This window comes from Kwoniella newhampshirensis, chromosome 9 (assembly GCF_039105145.1).
Source record: "Kwoniella newhampshirensis strain CBS 13917 chromosome 9, whole genome shotgun sequence".
Lineage (NCBI taxonomy): Eukaryota > Fungi > Basidiomycota > Tremellomycetes > Tremellales > Cryptococcaceae > Kwoniella > Kwoniella newhampshirensis.
Window position 1 is genome coordinate 18,742 of NC_089963.1, and position 17,134 is coordinate 35,875.

Genomic DNA, 17,134 nt, shown 5'->3' on the forward strand with positions numbered 1-17,134 from the left:
CAGGTATCCATACCAAGCAGACTCGGTACCCAGACGGAGTTCGTGGAGTAGACAAGCCGCCAGATGGAGGATCATTTCGCTAGAAGTAGAATTGTCGAGGTCCAGAGGGCTGATCAGGGAGAACGATGCAGTACGATGTGAGAACATGACTTGTTTCGGAACAGAGCAGACTGTGGGGCTATCAGCACTGGTCTGGGAATGTTTCCAAGGGTAGACGACTCGCACGAACTGTGCCGACACCAATATCGTCCTCCGATGTCATTCTCCATCCACCCCCATCGCACATCTCCACCGGCTGCAGAGCTGGATGTCGTACGATATCTTGCTTGTTGAGCCAGTCACCCAGCACTTCATTGGACGGTGGTGGGTGAGCATGAAGTGGTGAGGGTGATGCTGACATGATGTGAGAATGAAAGACTGCCAGACTTGAATATAAAATAGGAAGAGAATCCGAGATGAGCGGTGTTCATGTAACCTCAAGGTTGTATTCATCAATCCACTTTGATACAACTACAGTAGATACATCCGAGGCTCTCCACACATATAGGGAACGACAAAGCGCACCAACAGTGATCACAGACGTAGGACATACCGAGGCTCTACATACCTGTAGTCGGCATCTCTTTCAAGTCCACCAAGCTTTGCATATTTCCTTTCGTTTCCCTCCCTTTTCATGTCACTGTTCAAACCGGAAGCATCCTCCAGATAATCTCCAATGTCATTCAATAACGCAGCATTCACTCCGAAAGAACCGTTGTGGCCATTCTCTGGAGTCCAGGGGGGTCTTGCAGCGAGTCGTTCAGCCGAGATCCCCTCGGTCGGTCGGGGATCCTGGACAGGACGAGGAGCATACTCAAACACATGACAACCGCAGGTCTTACATGAGTAGTGGCCATTCTGTCCCTTCCCAAATGTATATCTGGTCAACAATCCCTCAGCTGGGATATACGGCGTGTCGGATGATGTAGATGGGTAGAACACCGTTTCGACACGTTTGGGATACAGCCAGAGAGCTCCGTTCTAGTCACGAGAGATGTCAGCTCTGAATGGCGGTTCTGCACAAGCAGACTCACCCCCACGCAGATGGAACACGAGCAATCAGTGATGCCAACCTTCTCTAGCGGTTCCGCTCTCGTCGCGAACTTGATTGCTTGACAATGACAAGAACCCACATAGATCTTGGTCGACTTGCTGTCATCTTGATTGAGTTCGGTGAGATACTGTTCCGCACCTGGGAGGTCAGACAGCGTGACTGGTTGATAAGGTGGGGGGCGGTTGATGCCAGAGTAACTGTAGGGACCACTCGTCAGCATATGAACCGAGAACGGAGTGTTGAGTCAACATACAGCTTGAGAGGGATCTTCCACATGTCGAAGTTCTGGTCTCGAATCGCTCGAAGCTGTTCAGACAGTTACGATTCAGCAACCATCACCTGCGAGCATCTCGACAGAAGAATGAGACCACTGACATTGAACCCCATTTCGGAATCCTCCTTGGGATTGCTTGGAAGATACGTCCCACATCTACCGCAGAACTGGTCGAATAGCGGTCTCACATCAGCCAAACTACGTGATACCAACGTATGATCGATGAGGCGACGCACATGATGAGAGAAAGACTTTGCTCCAAACCGATATTCCTGAGTCGGAGCAGCTCCATCTTTCCCCATACCTCTGACGATGGTCATGCTTCCCTTGGGTGCGAATGCCCACACGATCCGGCGCTTGAGACAATGCGAGCAGTCGCATACTCCACCTTCGTCAAAGGCCAATGGAGCGCCGGTCTCTGGATTGATGGGCAGGGTGAGTTTCAAAACATTGTCCTGACAATGACAGGCGATGTGGTATATTGCGGTGGGAGTTGGGTCGGTGGTGGAACTTGGATCAGACATGATGTAGCTTTATGGACGGAAGAAAGAGGGAATGGAAGGATGATCTGGCTGTTATATAGATGCTCCGAAATGTGGAAGTGAGTCAACTCGCCGTCAACCACAAGTCAGTTCACTTGCTCTCCTGTGCCTGGCCCGACGATAAGGGAGCCGAAAATGTCCCAGACTTGTCTACTCTACCGACACGCTTATGCTCCTAACGATGATGCATGAAAACAGACCATGGCTACAGATTGAGGTGTGGTTCGGGGCACATGGAGGGAGGATACATACTTCTCACGAGCTCCTACAGTAGGTCGAGGCGGCGCCATTTGCACAGACATACTGCATGAGTTTAGGTTCAGCCTACCCTTTGGGCTGATGAGCCACTACAGCAATGGCATGCAGGGCTGCTTGTTGATGATTGCCGGGACATGCACGAAGGGGCTTTGGGCACTAGCACAGAGTTCTGTCAGCCTTTTGACCTTCGCGAAGGGAGAAGGTCACTCGTGCGGTTTCGTTTAGGCCATTATATGCAATTGACGTGTCGAAACGAGAGAGATTTGCAACGACCGCCGTGAGTCAACGCTTCGTAAATCAGGTAGAAAGCAAGAGCAGCGACCGGCATACTGAGTATGTTCGCAATCAGTAAACCTCGTTTTGGAACGGAAACCAAGTGACCCGCCCGAAATGATCGATGACGGCTGCGGGACTGCAGGCCTGTTGAACCGTAATGACGCTCGCACCAGGGAGATCACTGTTAGGGTCTATGACCACGGGTCGGAGGAAGCCGCTATCTGAGCGGCTTTCCTTGACGAAATGGATGCGTGAGCTTTGCTAGATAGAGAACTGAGGTCCATGATGGAGATGGTGGAGCTGACTCTGCTGCTACCAGCAGAAGTCGACGAAATGGCATGCATGGTTTGGACCGGCCCTAGCGTAGCAATACCGGCGAGGTCTGGTAAAACATGGAGGGTTCTACCTTTTTAGGGTGATTTCACGCCTTGCTTGTGGCACGGGGCGGGACCATAGGAGGTCATCTTGCACCATCACGCCAGCTTACATCTGTTGTGATCTAGCTTGCGTAGCCTCTTGGTCTGAAGAGCTTCTCTCACCGGGCCCCTGCAACATGCGAGGCTCAGATGTAGTCCAGAAGAGTGGTGAATCACCAGCAGATTCCTTCTCGTCAATTTTGTCTGAGGTCCGATCGCCATCGCACGTCACTTTGCTACGTCTTGCGTATGAGGTAATATGGCATAACACATCCTCTTGAAGAGAATCCGTGAACTAGATGCATACAGACAGATATATACGAGAGCAACTGAGTACTCTGAGTGACCGCTGATCAACATATTGCTCAACGTACGTCGCCAGTCACAGTAGGTAACTTACAGATCAAGTTGACTGCAGCTGTTCAAGCGTCAATTTCAGCTCTCCATGACGAATTCTCCGTTTCCCCTGCTCAGCTAAAGGATTACCGTTTCACACATGTACAAAAACAAAAGCTCAGCGAGGAGGAAAAGAAGGTGAGAGATTTCCTCTCGTCATGGACGTTATCGATGAGACGCGAGGCTGAGTTCCCATGCAGAGGAAGATCTTCGAGACTGCGTATGAGCCCTCACTCGAGTGGTGGACATCCGACCAGGAGGCTTATGCGAAGTCTAAAGACGATTGCCTTGCTGCGGGCTACCCAGAACAAATCACTCCTGCAAGTCTTTGGGATGGTCATGAGTTGATGAATGAGCGTGAGTGAGATACTAACGCAACTAGTTTGGAAGCGCCATTCTGATTTATGGATCAATCGCAGCGGAACGATGGTTGTACAAATTTACTCCGGAGGACGTAGACGTCTTGAACAACGCCTACGACCATTTCATATCGCTCTCTCTCCCCAACCAAGAGATCAAGCAAAGTACCTTCCCTATTCCCGTCGAAAATAATCTGCACAAAGCTTTCTACAAAACTTCTCAAGAGGTCAAGACCGGACTGGGATTCCGTGTTCTCACAGGTCTGCCGGTCGACGAGGGGTGCAGGCAGAAGCAGATTATAATCTTCGCTGGTATCTCGTCCTATATCTCGGATAGGAGGCTCAAACAGGGCAAGCAGAACATTGTTCATCTCCGGTGATTGGTCACTTGTACTTCATGGTTGACCCAAAGGTCCAAAGACTGTTGTTCGTTTCTCAGTGACCTCACGAACCCCGAGGAAGACAAACGGCCTGCCATCAGTGAGTGTCATCACCGTTCTGCCGTGCGGCTTCGACCAATGACGGTTCTTTGGCAGCTGTCAAGGGTCAGACCAGCGGGAACCAGGGTGAGTCTGCTTCTCGAGTCATCGGGATGATCTCCCCTGACAGATTGATACTCTAGTCTTCCACAACGACGGCAGTGCTGGTATCGTCGGTCTCATCACTCTCGGTGTGGCCGAAAGTGGAGGTCTATCCCAGCTGTCCTCTGTCGCTCAGACATACAACGAGCTGATTAAGACCCGAAGAGATATTGTTCGCGAATTTGCGAAAGATGACTGGAGAAACAAGCAGTATCCAGAGGGTCAGTGCTGATACTGTGCTGTAGCATTTTTCATTTCGACGACGAGCAAGCTGCTGAGTCCCCTTCGTCTGCTCCAGGAAAGCGACTTTGGTTCTCGCACAAAGGAGATATCATCTCGAACTATTCTCGTCGTCCATACTTTGGTTTCTACGAGGCCGAGGCGAATGTCCCCCCTTTGTCCAAGGACTTCGAAGCATCTGGCTCTCGACGCTGTCCATTTCACAGCAGAAAAGTTCAGCCTCGATCTGGACTTGGAGAAAGGTGATCTCGAGTATTTCAACAATCACACCGTCTTCCACGGTACGCACAGCGAGCCAAGCTGGAGACTCTGTTGAGCTGATGGACTAGCATGATCAGCTCGGACATCATCTGAAGACTCGGAGAAGAACCAGCGTCATCTCATCCGGATTTGGTTAGACAACAAGGAGGAGGATCTGCCAGAAGGACTGAGCGAATTATAACTTATGACCGCCAGAACAGTGGAGAGGGTACAGAGTGGCCTCTGGAGGCTTGGGAGTCAACAGACCCCTATGTCAAGATTGGGGATGCGGCTAAGGACGGTCTCGTGGTCAAGTAGACTCCATCTTTCCCCGTTGTACCAAAATGTCCAGTCAAGATAAGTTCAGAACGATTCCAACCCAGTGATCCGGTATGCGCGATGAGTAATCCATCTGCACTAATCATGTTCGGAGCGCCCGACTCTTTCTCTCGACGCATGCTTCCACAAGATCACGGAGTCGTAGAGGCCGTATGCGATAGCGCTAGTGTCGACCAGACGCCACAATCAACATCGCAAATGAGTAGATTTCATTCGACGCTCACGGGGTCTTTGTGCTCGATCACAGCCACCGTGTGCGGGGTACCTATCGCTCATCTCCGCTTGTCCCATGAGTTGAGCTCGATCGCTGTTGAGTTTCGGGCAGGGCATCTCGCTTACGGTCACCATACGTCTTGTTTTCTGTTCACTCGTTGCATTCGATCCTCTTGCCTTCTTGCCCTGTCCCATACACCGCTGCACGTAACTGTATCCGAACATTAAACTTGCGCCGATCATCGTCCTGTTCCGCGCTCTTTTGAAATAGACGAAAAAGAACATGCCAAATTTCTGTTCCGACTCACACCCCATCCTCACGCTTCCCGCCCTTTCCCAATCGTGGTGACGGGAACTGACTGACGAGGCCATTGACTGGCGGCGAGTGGTGGTCCATGTATCGTATATCGTTCGCCGCTCCCGTCCTGCTCAAACAGACATACAGACCGCCGGTCCCGATCAAACGATTACTAAGCTTGTCTCGAACGTGGTCCTTCGGCCATTCAGATACGCGTGGTGTCGCTGCTCTTCCGCCTTGCTTCTGACAGAGATGCAGGGCGAAACAGGGTAACAAACTTGAGTGATCGCTTGCGGCAACTGACTAACCGGTGTGACGGTCTCGTGATCATAACGTAGGCGGCTTTAGAAGCGTCCGCACTGACCCACTGAACAGTCCTAGACCTTGCAGACCAGCCAGTTGTCCTTCCGATCGAAAGAGCAGTTGACGTAAATTGCCATATGGTACAAAAGCCGGGCAAATCGGAAATGGCAAAGGAACATTTGGTTTTTTGTGTGTGTTTCGATTTCTTTCTGTTTCTTTTTTAGGTTTCCTGTCTGTCATAGGGCACCTCTCTCGGCAAACACGGCATTGACTGGTACCTTTTCCTGGGGTCGAAATGCAATTTCTGTCTGGTTCCTACCCCGAGTCTCATCCCGCAGACCACTCTGCCACTCCGTTACTCCTCCCCTGGAGTCCCGCCTTGGCCAAGAGGAAAAGGGGCAACTTCGCTTCTATAAAAAAACCAAATCATGAATTGTCTCTTACCGCATGTAGCGAAGCTCGTCCCATCGTGCCTGGGTACATTGTGCCCCACATGAATCCCCTTCCCTTTCCCCTTTCCGCTTTGGCTGCGGACCCGGTGATGATCGTGTATTGTGTGGGACGGTCGGCCATATGTCTCAGACTGTCCTCTCCTCCAATGCCCCGGATATGGGGCACCCAGCGGGTTTTGCCAAAGCGGGGGGACCCAGGGCACGGAAGGGTAAACAAATCCAAAAACGACGAACGACGATGATGGGGGATGGGAAAAAGTTTACAACAACACGAGAGAGCATCAGGTGATCCAGCCATCGAAGGGTGCGGGAAAAGGATATAACAGAGCCATGAGAAAATCAAGAGACGGTCAACTTTCGCCCATCAACAATCAAATCTCTCATCTCTTCTCACCTTTACCGCAGCAAACCTTTCACAAGTGAGTGGCAACCGCGAACTGCTTGTTGCTTGGGTCCTCTCACTGACATCTATACCTCTATAGTGCCCGGCGGTGGAGTTGTCCTCCACGCTACGTCCAACCCCGATCGGGTTGAGGCGCCCATCACTGCTCGAGCCTACTTCCTCTGTGTGTTCGCCTCGTTCGGTGGTATCTTCTTCGGTTACGACACCGGATGGATGGGAGGTGTCCTCGGTGAGTAGCAATCTCTTCTGATTGAGGCGTACCACTTTTGGCTGACTTGACTCTGTTAGCCATGCCTTACTTCATCCGTCTTCACACCGGTCTCGATCCCGCCACAACGCCCTCGTCCCAATTCGTCATTTCTGCTTCCACTCAATCTCTCATGACCTCCATTCTCTCTGCTGGTACCTTCTTCGGTGCTCTCATGGCTGGTGACATCGCCGACTACTTCGGTCGAAGGATCACCATTATCGTCGGTTGTCTCGTTTTCAGCGTTGGTTGTGTCCTCCAGACCGCTTCTACCTCTGGTCTCGGCTTGGTGAGTACGACCTCATTCACGTAATACATGTGCGACGCTGACGTGACCGTCTAGTTTGTGGCTGGTCGATTGATTGCCGGTTTCGGTGTTGGTTTCATTTCCGCCATCATCATTCTCTACCTTTCCGAGATCGCACCTCGAAAGGTCCGAGGTGCCATTGTCTCCGGTTACCAATTCTGTATCACCATTGGTATCCTCCTTGCCAACTGTGTCGTTTACGCCACCAAGGACAGGAACGACACCGGTTCTTACAGAATCCCCATCGCCGTTCAGTTCCTCTGGGCCATCATCTTGGCCACCGGTCTCTTCCTCCTTCCCGAGTCCCCTCGATGGTACGTCAAGCACGGCAAGCTCGACAAGGCTGCCCGAGCTTTGGCCACAGTCCGAGGTCAGCCGGTCGAGTCGACCTACGTCCAGGAGGAGCTCGCTGAGATCGTCGCCAACCACGAGTACGAGACCGAGTTGATCCCCGCCACCGGATACTTCAGCTCTTGGATGGCCTGTTTCACTGGTTCCGTCTTCAACCCCGGTTCCAACTTGCGACGAACCATCCTTGGTACTTCGATGCAGATGATGCAACAGTGGACCGGTGTCAACTTCATCTTCTACTTCGGTACCGTCTTCTTCACCGCCCTCGGAACAATCTCCAACCCCTTCTTGATCTCATTGATCACCACCCTGGTCAACGTCTGCTCTACTCCTCTCTCCTTCTACACCATCGAGAAGTTCGGTCGACGAAAGCTCCTCATCTACGGTGCTCTCGGTATGGTTATCTGCGAGTTCATCTGCGCCATCGCAGGTACTGTCAGCCAGTCGCCCGCTGTCGTCAAGCTCCAGATCTCCATGATCTGTATCTACATCTTCTTCTTCGCCTCTACCTGGGGACCTGCCGCCTGGGTCGTTGTCGGTGAGATCTTCCCCATTCCCATCCGAGCTCGAGGTGTCGCGCTTTCCACCGCCTCCAACTGGCTCTGGAACTGTATCATCACTGTGAGTCATCAAATTCCCTGAGATTGTCCTGGTATCATGCTGATACCTTTCTTCTTAGGTCATCACTCCTTACCTCGTCTCCCCTGACAAGGCCAACCTCAAGTCCAAGGTCTTCTTCCTTTGGGGTTCCACTTGTATCCTCTGTATCATCTACGCCTACTTCATGGTCTGGGAGACCAAGGGTCTTACTCTTGAGCAGGTCGACCGAATGATGGAGGAGGTCGGTTCTCCTCGACGATCCGCTGGCTGGAGGCCTCACGGCACCTTCGCCGCCGACATGGGTCTCACCGAGGACGGTACCTTGGCTGTCGAGAAGGGCAAGCACTTGCAGAACGCTACCCACGTTGAGGGCGACTCTAGGGTTTAAGTAGTAGTATACATGTTAATTATCTGAAAGGAGATTGGGTCTTTCGGAGGTGATGTCCTCATAGGTGTGGTTGGTCTGGAATATTATCATTTAGTCTTCTAGAACCTCTATACTATGCAACCTGTTACCTCTCTACTTGCCCAGGTGCATTGCGATGCAGATGCGTGCAAGGGCATTTCTCGCCGATGACACACTCATCGTGCGATCGCGCTGATGACCAGCCTGTCGGTATCGAAGACAAGCATTGAATGATCGCTGCGACTATGCTTGCTGGTTGGATCCGTTTACTCGTGGCCTCATCTCGTGCGACTCATTACATTCTCTGCCTATAGTGAAGGACCACATGCTAGGGTCCACATCGTTTAAACTTGTATCTTGCTGCGTGCTTCCTGGCGGCGAAAGCATCCGCAGCCGACGGTAAAAGTTGCATCGAGTCGATAGCGCCCTTACGAGATAACAGATAGCGCGACTCGGTAGATTGCCTCATGTTGGAAGCGACTCACATTATATCTGTATCTTCCTATCCTTTTTCATCTCATCCCAAGACTACCAGACTCTTTTACTTCGTCAAGATGACTGTAGTGCAAACCGCCTCTGCCATCGATCCGGCAGGGTTGACCCTGGTACCAGCCACGCCGGAACAGGCTGTCCAGGTGCGGACCAACACTCTAGGTGAATATCCGTCGGTCGGGATGGCGACATAGATATGACCGGTGTTGACTTGTATACGAATCACAGATTGGTTCTGCAAGTGGGACAAACTCACGCCTGAAGAATGGTCATATCACGATGAGACGCTGGTCGATGATCCTGATACGGGATTGAAACACAAGCGGATCGTAGTCTGGTGAGTTCCTCCGAATCGCCCCTTCAGTCGCAATCTCAATATGTCGTTGACGCACACCCCGCTCAGGCTTCTGGTCTCACGCTCGACCTTGCTCCCTACCAGCCCTGTGACTTCTTCGGCATCGCTCTCAGAGATATATTCCCATTTTGAAACTTATCGAATGCCTGGTCTCCTGTTCTCGCCTAGCTCTTCCTCGGCATCTGCGCAGAATGTCGCGATCTACGGCATCGGAACTGTCTGGACACCGGTCGAACATCGTCGTAAAGGTTATGCAAGGTTAGCTCTCCAGCTAGGCCATTATGTCTTGGGGAAGACTAGATCGTTACCATCCTTCCCGACTATATGGGGTCAACCACCTCCAATCACTCTTGGGGACGCTACTGCCAGCGTGTTGTATTCCGACGTCGGACCGAAATACTATCAGTCGTGCACAATCGGAGAACATCTCGATGGATGGAAAGAACAAGGAAGCACGATCACAGAGTGGTATCTGCATGACGGGTCAAAGGAAGGAGAGAATGGAGGAAGGGGACTGGATGCATGGGAATGGGTCACTTCGTTGAGAACGGTGAAAGAGCTGGAGAAGCTCGTTATAGAAGATACGAGACGGAGATTGGCGAGTGAGACTGATAAGGATCGGACTAAGATTGCTTTGGTTCCTACTGGGTGAGCTGGAACGCTGAGCTGGACGACCCCATAGTTTTGTGATCTATGAAACTTGGCTGACAAATCGTAACTCTACTAATTTGGACGCAGCGATGTCCTATCAGCTCATCATAACCGTCTACTCCTCCGCGACCCTTTCCCGTCCGACGCTGCTCCTGTCCGTCCCACCGCTTTCGCAGCATACAACCGGGACACCTCCTCCCTCGTCGTCTTCTGTCCCCAGAACGGCAAAGCCATTTATCACCCTCACGAATACAAGGGTAAGACCCTCGAGATAAGCCATGTCGTCGGACAAGTTCCCTGGCAAGTGGTAGGACAGGCAGCGAAGAGAGAAGGCTGTAGACGTATAGAGGCATGGGGTCCTGAAGCAGCCTCAAAAGGTTGGCCAAAAGGAATCGTTCGTGAGAGAGGTGCGTCAATCATTTCCATCATCATCATCATCGTATCGTCCTGTCAAATGTCGATCAGAGCGAGAGCTGACTGATCGGGCTTGTATTCAGGTGACCTCTACGGGATGATGGCGTACTATGACAAGCTGCAGTCGGGTGAAGAACAGCCTCTTTGGGTAGGAAATGGGATTTGGACACCATGTAGAACGTGGAACTTCGGGAAGGCGTTGGCTGCGAGAGATTATGCCAAGCAGTGGTTGTGATTTCATTCATAGAACGATCTAGATGACATTATCATACGATGTGATCGGGATGAGATGCTGATCCGGTCGAACGATCATCGGCCCGAGTGCATGTACCAAGGCTTCTTGATGAGCGGGAATCATCTTATTTCTCGTCGCTCCTACCAGTGCCATGCATGACGGCGTGCCCGTCCTACTTATGTGGGCAAGTATGGATGGTTGTATCAATGAATGGGGCTGAGCATATACGTTGTTTTTGATCGATCACACCGCCTTCTATGTAGATTACGGAATGAGTGTCCGAAGTGGTAATGTCATGCCATCATGTCATATGCAAGCCTTGGCGGGTGATCGAGCACATCAGATATACCGTATCTGACCATTCTCGCTTCCAGGCTGTACTCGAAAGGACTCATACGACGTCACTGTGTGGACCGGTCTACCTACTTTCGCTCGTGTCTTGCATGAGACGGTTGCCGTGACATGGGACATTGGTTTCGGGTAGCGGGGTCTCGACACTCAAAACTGGTCCAAGCGATTTCTGTTGTCTTTGCCAAGTTTCATCATCCATGTCCAGGATCACGGTACGGGCTTTGTATGGTACCTTGGCAATGTGACTATGCGGACAGTACCATGACAGCTGACAGCAAGACACGAGGATATGGCACGATCGTCGAAGCGAATGAGTTGCCTTGGCACCGGCAGGGGAACGACTGCTGCTGTCGCATCCCTCTCTGCCGCTGTGTCCTGTACATATATAGTCACTCGGTTTTGAGATTACCATTCCCTCTTTCTTCAGCAAGACTTCAGCACACGACTCAGACGGATCCAACCAAACACGAAACCCCTACACGCCCCACCAAATATCCTGAATCAACTCAAGTTACTCTGCAGAATGAAGTGGTCCGCTCTCGCGCTCGCTCTTCTCCCTCTCACAGCGCTTGCTGCACCAACGAACGACAAGGACTGGAAGAACGACCACCACGACGACAAGGACGCCGACAAGTGGGACGACAAACACGATGACAAGCAAAAGTACACCGATGCTTTCCCCTTCGTCTTCACGTCGACGATCGTGGCGTACGCTTCACCCGACACGATCGTGAACAACAGTCAAGTCGCTGTGCCCGGGTTGGCGGACGGTTGGGGGCAGTTCGCCTTCGGTCTCAACTCTGAAGAAAACGTGATTTGTTATGTGAGTGTCTGGCTTGGCTTGTCATTGTTGTTCGAGTGGACTGGACTGGACAAGGAGCTGATTGTACGGTCATTGATAGAACATCTCCGTTTGGTTGAGAGGCAACTACTCTTCGCCAGCAGTCACCGCCACCCACATCCATCAAGCTGTGGCTGGGCGAGCAGGCCCCCCTCGAATCGCCTTCCCCAACCCTCGAATCCTCAACGGTGAAGACATCGAGGAGTTCTCATGGCGTCGAAGCGTCGGCTGTCTTTATGGTCCATTCACCACAGGTGTCGTTGCCAACGGTAGTGAGTCACCGCCTCTTTACTCTTCGTGTAGTCGTTTGGCCTGATGAACCCAATCTTACTCAGCCGACACCGGAGCTGGGTTCACCGTCGCTGCGCTCGAAGCGGATCCCACAGGATTCTTCGCCGATACACACACCGTCCAGTTCCCAGCCGGTGCCATCCGCGGACAACTGGACTTTGAGTGATACAATTTACACGGACAGACATCGTCATGCTCGAAGTCTCCATTGATGCGTACCGAGTAAGAATAAAAGTGAGAAGGTAGAGAATCTGTATCCATAAGCTTCTATAATGCGACATGTATCTATCAAGCCGAAACATGATCTGTTCAGCAGGAGTCCATTGGAAGGGCTCCCATTCCCGGAATGGCCGATGGACATGTCGTCTGTCTTCCATGCCTGATGCACATGGAAGCAAGCCCCCAGCGAGTCAGATTCTGGTAGTGGGTAGCCGACATCAGGCGATTGACGACATGGAGTACGAGCTTTTACCAAAGTGTCTGCTCCTGAAGCGTCCCCTGCCTTGAGCTCAACTTTGCATAACTATGTTTCGATACGTCGACTGGGTTCGCCCGAAGTGAGAGGGGACAGCGCTTATCGAGAGCATGCGCGATCGACCTATGCACCGTGCTCCTGCTTGCAACGATGCAGTGATCGTTGAAGACGTGGCGAAGAGAACCTCACACTGCCATGAGCCACGAAGAGCATGTGGTGGGTCAGAGTTGGCCGATAGGAGAGTTAGCCGATCACCATACCGTGTTTAGCCGAGTAGGTCATTGACTCGAGTATATTCATCCTTCTTATTTCTCTTCATCTGGAATCTGTCAGTCCTCTTACCTCGATTCCACACTTCATCCTCATCCTAGCAGCATGTCGCCATCCACCACTACAACCGCAACCGCTCAGGCGTCATCAAATGCCGCTGGTATACTCAAATTACGCCCCTCATCACCTTCCATCGAACCCTCACCGGCTACCTCCGGTTTCCCAATCACGACCGATATCAAATCATCCCCTTTCCATGATGTGCAAGTGGGACCGAGTCGGGTGGTGATGCCTGTTTTTGCTAGTTTGGAAGAGGAGAGGACGTATCGAAAGGAACATCTGGCGTTGGTGTTTAGAATATTGCATAGGTTCAAATTGGCAGAAGGGATTGCTGGTGAGCTCCCTTTTTCGGATCGATTTCTTTCCTCCTCTATTTGCGACGTCACCTAACGACTCGATGTGAAAGATGATTGAATGTTCTGGCTGATCTCTGCGACACACAGGCCACTGCAGTGTACGCGATCCCATTCAACCAGACACGTTCTGGGTCAATCCCCAAGGCAAATCATTCGCATTGATGAAACAATCCGATCTGGTCAGATGTGCCGTAGATGATGGGAGGATGGTTGAGGGCAGAGCACCCACGGACGCATCTGCCAGTTCGATCCATTCGCAGCTGTACAAGAGCCTGGGTAGAGGTCCGACAGGGATCGAATCGATCGTTCATGTGCATGGCCCTTATACGAAGGCTTTTTCGTCCTTGGGTAGGACTCTGGATATGATCAGTCAGGACGCGTGTGCCTATCATGATGAACAGGTTCTGGTGCCGTTTGGAGGTATGTCCAGTCGATCTCCCCAGATAGACGGACCTTCTATTAAACTGGGTTAAACCGTTTAGGTGCAGTCTTCGACAACAAGGAAGGGGAGAGGATCGCCAGTATGGTCGGAGCAGATAAGAAGATTGCAATCCTTCAGAACCATGGCATCATCGCTCTGGGCAGACTGTCCATCGATGAGGCGGCTTGGTGGTGAGTGTCACTACCTCGGATCATGCCTCTCATTCCGTCCCACCCACCGCCACCCACAAGAAGATGGCACGCTGATGGAACTACTTTGTATGTCCAAAAGGCAAATCAACTTCGAGATGTGTTGTCAAGCGCAACTGCTTGCGGATGCAGCGAGACGTCCGACGGACCAACTCGTCACTGCAGGACCGGATGAGATCGCCTCGACCAAGCAGGAAATGGGATCTCCGGAGATGGGATGGTTCTCCCTCGCAGCTTACGTGGAGGAGGAAGAGTACCACTCACAAGGAGCACACAAGCGGTAGATATGCAAGTGCGGAGTGCATACGGAAGCAGACCCTTAGCGGAAAACAGATGTATGATGCTTATCGAGTCGATCCTCTTCTGGAAGGGTTATGGAGCAGAAGGGCTGTTGAGAAAGGAAACATAAGGATCGGGCAGATAGCTTCCCAGACGTGCCTGTGCGCTAAATGTCAAGGAGAGGGCCGGATCATCTCGCCTTTACCTGGTCTCAACATGCATGGGTCGTGGCACGGGGATATGGAGCTTGATTACGCAGATCCTGACTGAGCAGGTGGTGACTGAATCGAACCTCCTTTGGTCCCTCGGTGAGTATCGAAATCTGGCCCTCGGATAGCTCAAGATGCTGACCACATGGAAATAAAAAGAGAGACAGAAAAGATGCGGAGATAGATTCCTCACGTGAACCCATGTGAACATTGCACGCACCGCTTCCCACGATCATCACCTCACCCACATGCATGCATGCATGACTGAGGAGTTTAGGGAAGCTGGGACGGAGCACGAAGTTCAGATTATGTCTATTTATTATTGTGGAGAGCGGATCACAAACAAGTTAGCGTGTGAATGGAGAAGAACGCCACTGGGATGAATGTGTGGCTTGAGACTTGTTACAGGGTGTTGTTAGTGTGAACGATCACTGCTCTCGAAATTCTTAGCGAAGCATGTCAGGCTTGTATCCAGCTTTGAGCTGTACTTACGAGTTAGTCAGCTTGTCCGGTGTGATGCAGACGAAGAGTGACTGACCGTTCAGTCCGAACAGTGCAATTTCAGACTCGGCCGATAGATCTGGACGATGATTCAAGGCCCTCTTTCCTTTGAGTCCTGCATCTTCAGTGGACACCACATCCTCTGCGCATGCACACGAGTCATCGAATTGGCCTTGGATGAGTGACGTTCCACACTGTGAAATACGGAACCAATCGTTATGATGGTTTGATCAGCACACCGAGATGATTGAAGCCGTGTGACCCCAGAGTGTTACCCGAGACATCTAGCTGTCCGCCGAAGATGCAAAATTCTCCTTCGCTTTGGTCAACATGTCTCGGAGAAAGCGACGGAGCATTTCGACGTGCAGAAGAAGGAGTACAGAGGCGTACGAGCAGAACAAGTCCCATTACCAAGCTCAAGGGATCGACGATATAACAGAATGTCGGAAACCCTTACTTCGTGTGCATGACCACGTTGACCTACGTAACATGGTTCACCACCTGGGCATGCCACACTTAGAAATGCATACTGACTTTATTGAGGGCTGCGTTCATGACCCCGTCATCGGAGGTATACTACAGAGGCAGATCATGCTTGCTTACTAGCGCGGACAGACGTCAGGATATGCGCAGCTTTGTACTAGTCACCTTACTGCGACTACCACTACCACTCGAGTCGTTTTCACCCGACCCGAGATATGGGTACCCCGTTCCTGATTCTCCTTTCTGTTTCTTTCTTCTTCTTCCACGGACCGAAAGCTCTGATCGACAGGGGAGAAAGAAGGACCTATTCTCTGTTGCTTGTCATAAACGAGGGAAGGGAACGTCTACTGTCACAGATTCCGACACAGGATTTCTTGGCCCTTTTGCCTCCGTCTTCGGTCAGGTAGTATCTTCCCACGCAAGTCGTCACGACGATCTGTCGAGGTCACCTTGCTTCGCGCTCACTTTCGCACGAGATGATCTCCGACTCGTACGGCAGAAATCTTTCAAATCAAAGACAAGGTCGAGGGTTACCGTTCTGTATGACTCAAGATAGCATCTTCACAGTGGAGGTGAACGACAGAGATACCCTCCCGCCCTCCACATACGACGGACGGATTTGAGGGTGAGAAGACCCATAGAGGGACATGACAAAGATGAGACCGAGGTCAAATTTGCGAGGCTGGATTGAATGGGAGGGGGAGGCATATAAGAGATGTTGAGCGAGTCGGGAATGGATCTATCTAACCCACCATTGCGACACAGACACAGACACACACCCAACAGCCAGCACCCAACACCCAGCACCCAACACCCAACACCCAAAGCACTCCCTCATCATCTCTCGCCTTCTCTGCATATACCGTACATACTCGGCAGCCTCACACACATCCTTCACCATGCTCGTGACGTCAAAAACCGTCTCCCTCGTCATCTTCGCTGCCTTGTGTTTCTTCACCATGTCAGCCTCAGCAACTCCTACCCTGCTCAGGAGACGGACAGCGCCAACGCCGACTCCTGCACCATACCTGAAACATGTGACGAGGGCTCAGGTGAGACTAGTGACCTCTCCGACCACATGGGAGACTCTGACCAAGTGGTGATCATACAGCTCGTGGACCAAGCAACGAAGAAGAAATCGAGACGAGCCAGACGTCCTGCGACGTCCGTTAGGTCGGGGAACTTACAGACGTACACCGGTGCCATCGAAGGAGTCAGTGCTCCCCCCGTATACAGTCAGTCCAAATTCCTCTGCTTTCGTTCATGTCACGACGCTGACCTGATCAATGATCCTCTTGTCACAGCTTGGGGATACAATCACTATCGATCGTCTGGGGTTGAATACGGTAGCTTGATAGGTGCCCTCGATGCCAGCTGCTACGAGCAGATGGAGCAATGTCAAGATGCAGCGAGACGGAGGGGCATAATGGGTCTCTTGGTCGTGCTCGAATGTGATACGGTGGTGAGTCGACACATATGACTTTAGTTTTGATCAGACAAAAGCGTCGTGGGACTGACGACCTGATTTTGACTCCCTCAGCAATATATTGGGTGTCTCAATTGGGCTTCGCGCATATCCTCATGATTCTACAGTCTGTCATAGGATATCATTGTATCGATAGGGAGGTGTTACATGCATATTATGAT

At 51.6% G+C, this 17,134-nt stretch overlaps 7 protein-coding genes across 7 annotated transcripts; 6 read left to right on the top strand and 1 right to left on the bottom strand.

Annotated features, from left to right (window-relative positions):
- Positions 1 to 79: 79 nt before the first annotated feature.
- Positions 80 to 1,891, bottom strand: IAR55_004701 (uncharacterized protein; the record flags this gene model as incomplete). The annotated part of the gene is made up of 7 exons (XM_066947798.1): positions 80 to 170; positions 226 to 303; positions 593 to 1,020; positions 1,074 to 1,290; positions 1,347 to 1,399; positions 1,469 to 1,534; positions 1,604 to 1,891. 7 exons carry the CDS (start codon positions 1,889 to 1,891, stop codon positions 80 to 82), a joined length of 1,221 nt encoding a protein of 406 aa, XP_066801257.1.
- A 1,105-nt stretch (positions 1,892 to 2,996) lies between these two features.
- IAR55_004702 (uncharacterized protein) lies at positions 2,997 to 4,877 on the top strand (the record flags this gene model as incomplete). The annotated part of the gene is made up of 10 exons (XM_066947799.1): positions 2,997 to 3,027; positions 3,242 to 3,393; positions 3,456 to 3,612; positions 3,675 to 3,990; positions 4,054 to 4,094; positions 4,151 to 4,180; positions 4,237 to 4,416; positions 4,494 to 4,593; positions 4,655 to 4,716; positions 4,774 to 4,877. The coding sequence occupies 10 exons, from the start codon at positions 2,997 to 2,999 to the stop codon at positions 4,875 to 4,877; spliced, it is 1,173 nt and encodes a 390-aa protein (XP_066801258.1).
- Positions 4,878 to 6,401: 1,524 nt separating this feature from the next.
- On the top strand, positions 6,402 to 8,576 carry IAR55_004703 (uncharacterized protein; the record flags this gene model as incomplete). The annotated part of the gene is made up of 5 exons (XM_066947800.1): positions 6,402 to 6,489; positions 6,763 to 6,912; positions 6,972 to 7,219; positions 7,274 to 8,209; positions 8,268 to 8,576. 5 exons carry the CDS (start codon positions 6,402 to 6,404, stop codon positions 8,574 to 8,576), a joined length of 1,731 nt encoding a protein of 576 aa, XP_066801259.1.
- A 572-nt stretch (positions 8,577 to 9,148) lies between these two features.
- On the top strand, positions 9,149 to 10,741 carry IAR55_004704 (uncharacterized protein; the record flags this gene model as incomplete). The annotated part of the gene is made up of 5 exons (XM_066947801.1): positions 9,149 to 9,248; positions 9,315 to 9,423; positions 9,490 to 10,089; positions 10,180 to 10,499; positions 10,590 to 10,741. The coding sequence occupies 5 exons, from the start codon at positions 9,149 to 9,151 to the stop codon at positions 10,739 to 10,741; spliced, it is 1,281 nt and encodes a 426-aa protein (XP_066801260.1).
- Positions 10,742 to 11,615: 874 nt separating this feature from the next.
- Positions 11,616 to 12,390, top strand: IAR55_004705 (uncharacterized protein; the record flags this gene model as incomplete). The annotated part of the gene is made up of 3 exons (XM_066947802.1): positions 11,616 to 11,915; positions 11,995 to 12,205; positions 12,269 to 12,390. 3 exons carry the CDS (start codon positions 11,616 to 11,618, stop codon positions 12,388 to 12,390), a joined length of 633 nt encoding a protein of 210 aa, XP_066801261.1.
- A 684-nt stretch (positions 12,391 to 13,074) lies between these two features.
- Positions 13,075 to 14,299, top strand: IAR55_004706 (uncharacterized protein; the record flags this gene model as incomplete). Its single annotated transcript, XM_066947803.1, has 4 exons — positions 13,075 to 13,363; positions 13,473 to 13,805; positions 13,868 to 13,997; positions 14,098 to 14,299. 4 exons carry the CDS (start codon positions 13,075 to 13,077, stop codon positions 14,297 to 14,299), a joined length of 954 nt encoding a protein of 317 aa, XP_066801262.1.
- A 2,087-nt stretch (positions 14,300 to 16,386) lies between these two features.
- On the top strand, positions 16,387 to 17,072 carry IAR55_004707 (uncharacterized protein; the record flags this gene model as incomplete). The annotated part of the gene is made up of 4 exons (XM_066947804.1): positions 16,387 to 16,539; positions 16,599 to 16,722; positions 16,792 to 16,949; positions 17,028 to 17,072. 4 exons carry the CDS (start codon positions 16,387 to 16,389, stop codon positions 17,070 to 17,072), a joined length of 480 nt encoding a protein of 159 aa, XP_066801263.1.
- Positions 17,073 to 17,134: the final 62 nt, after the last annotated feature.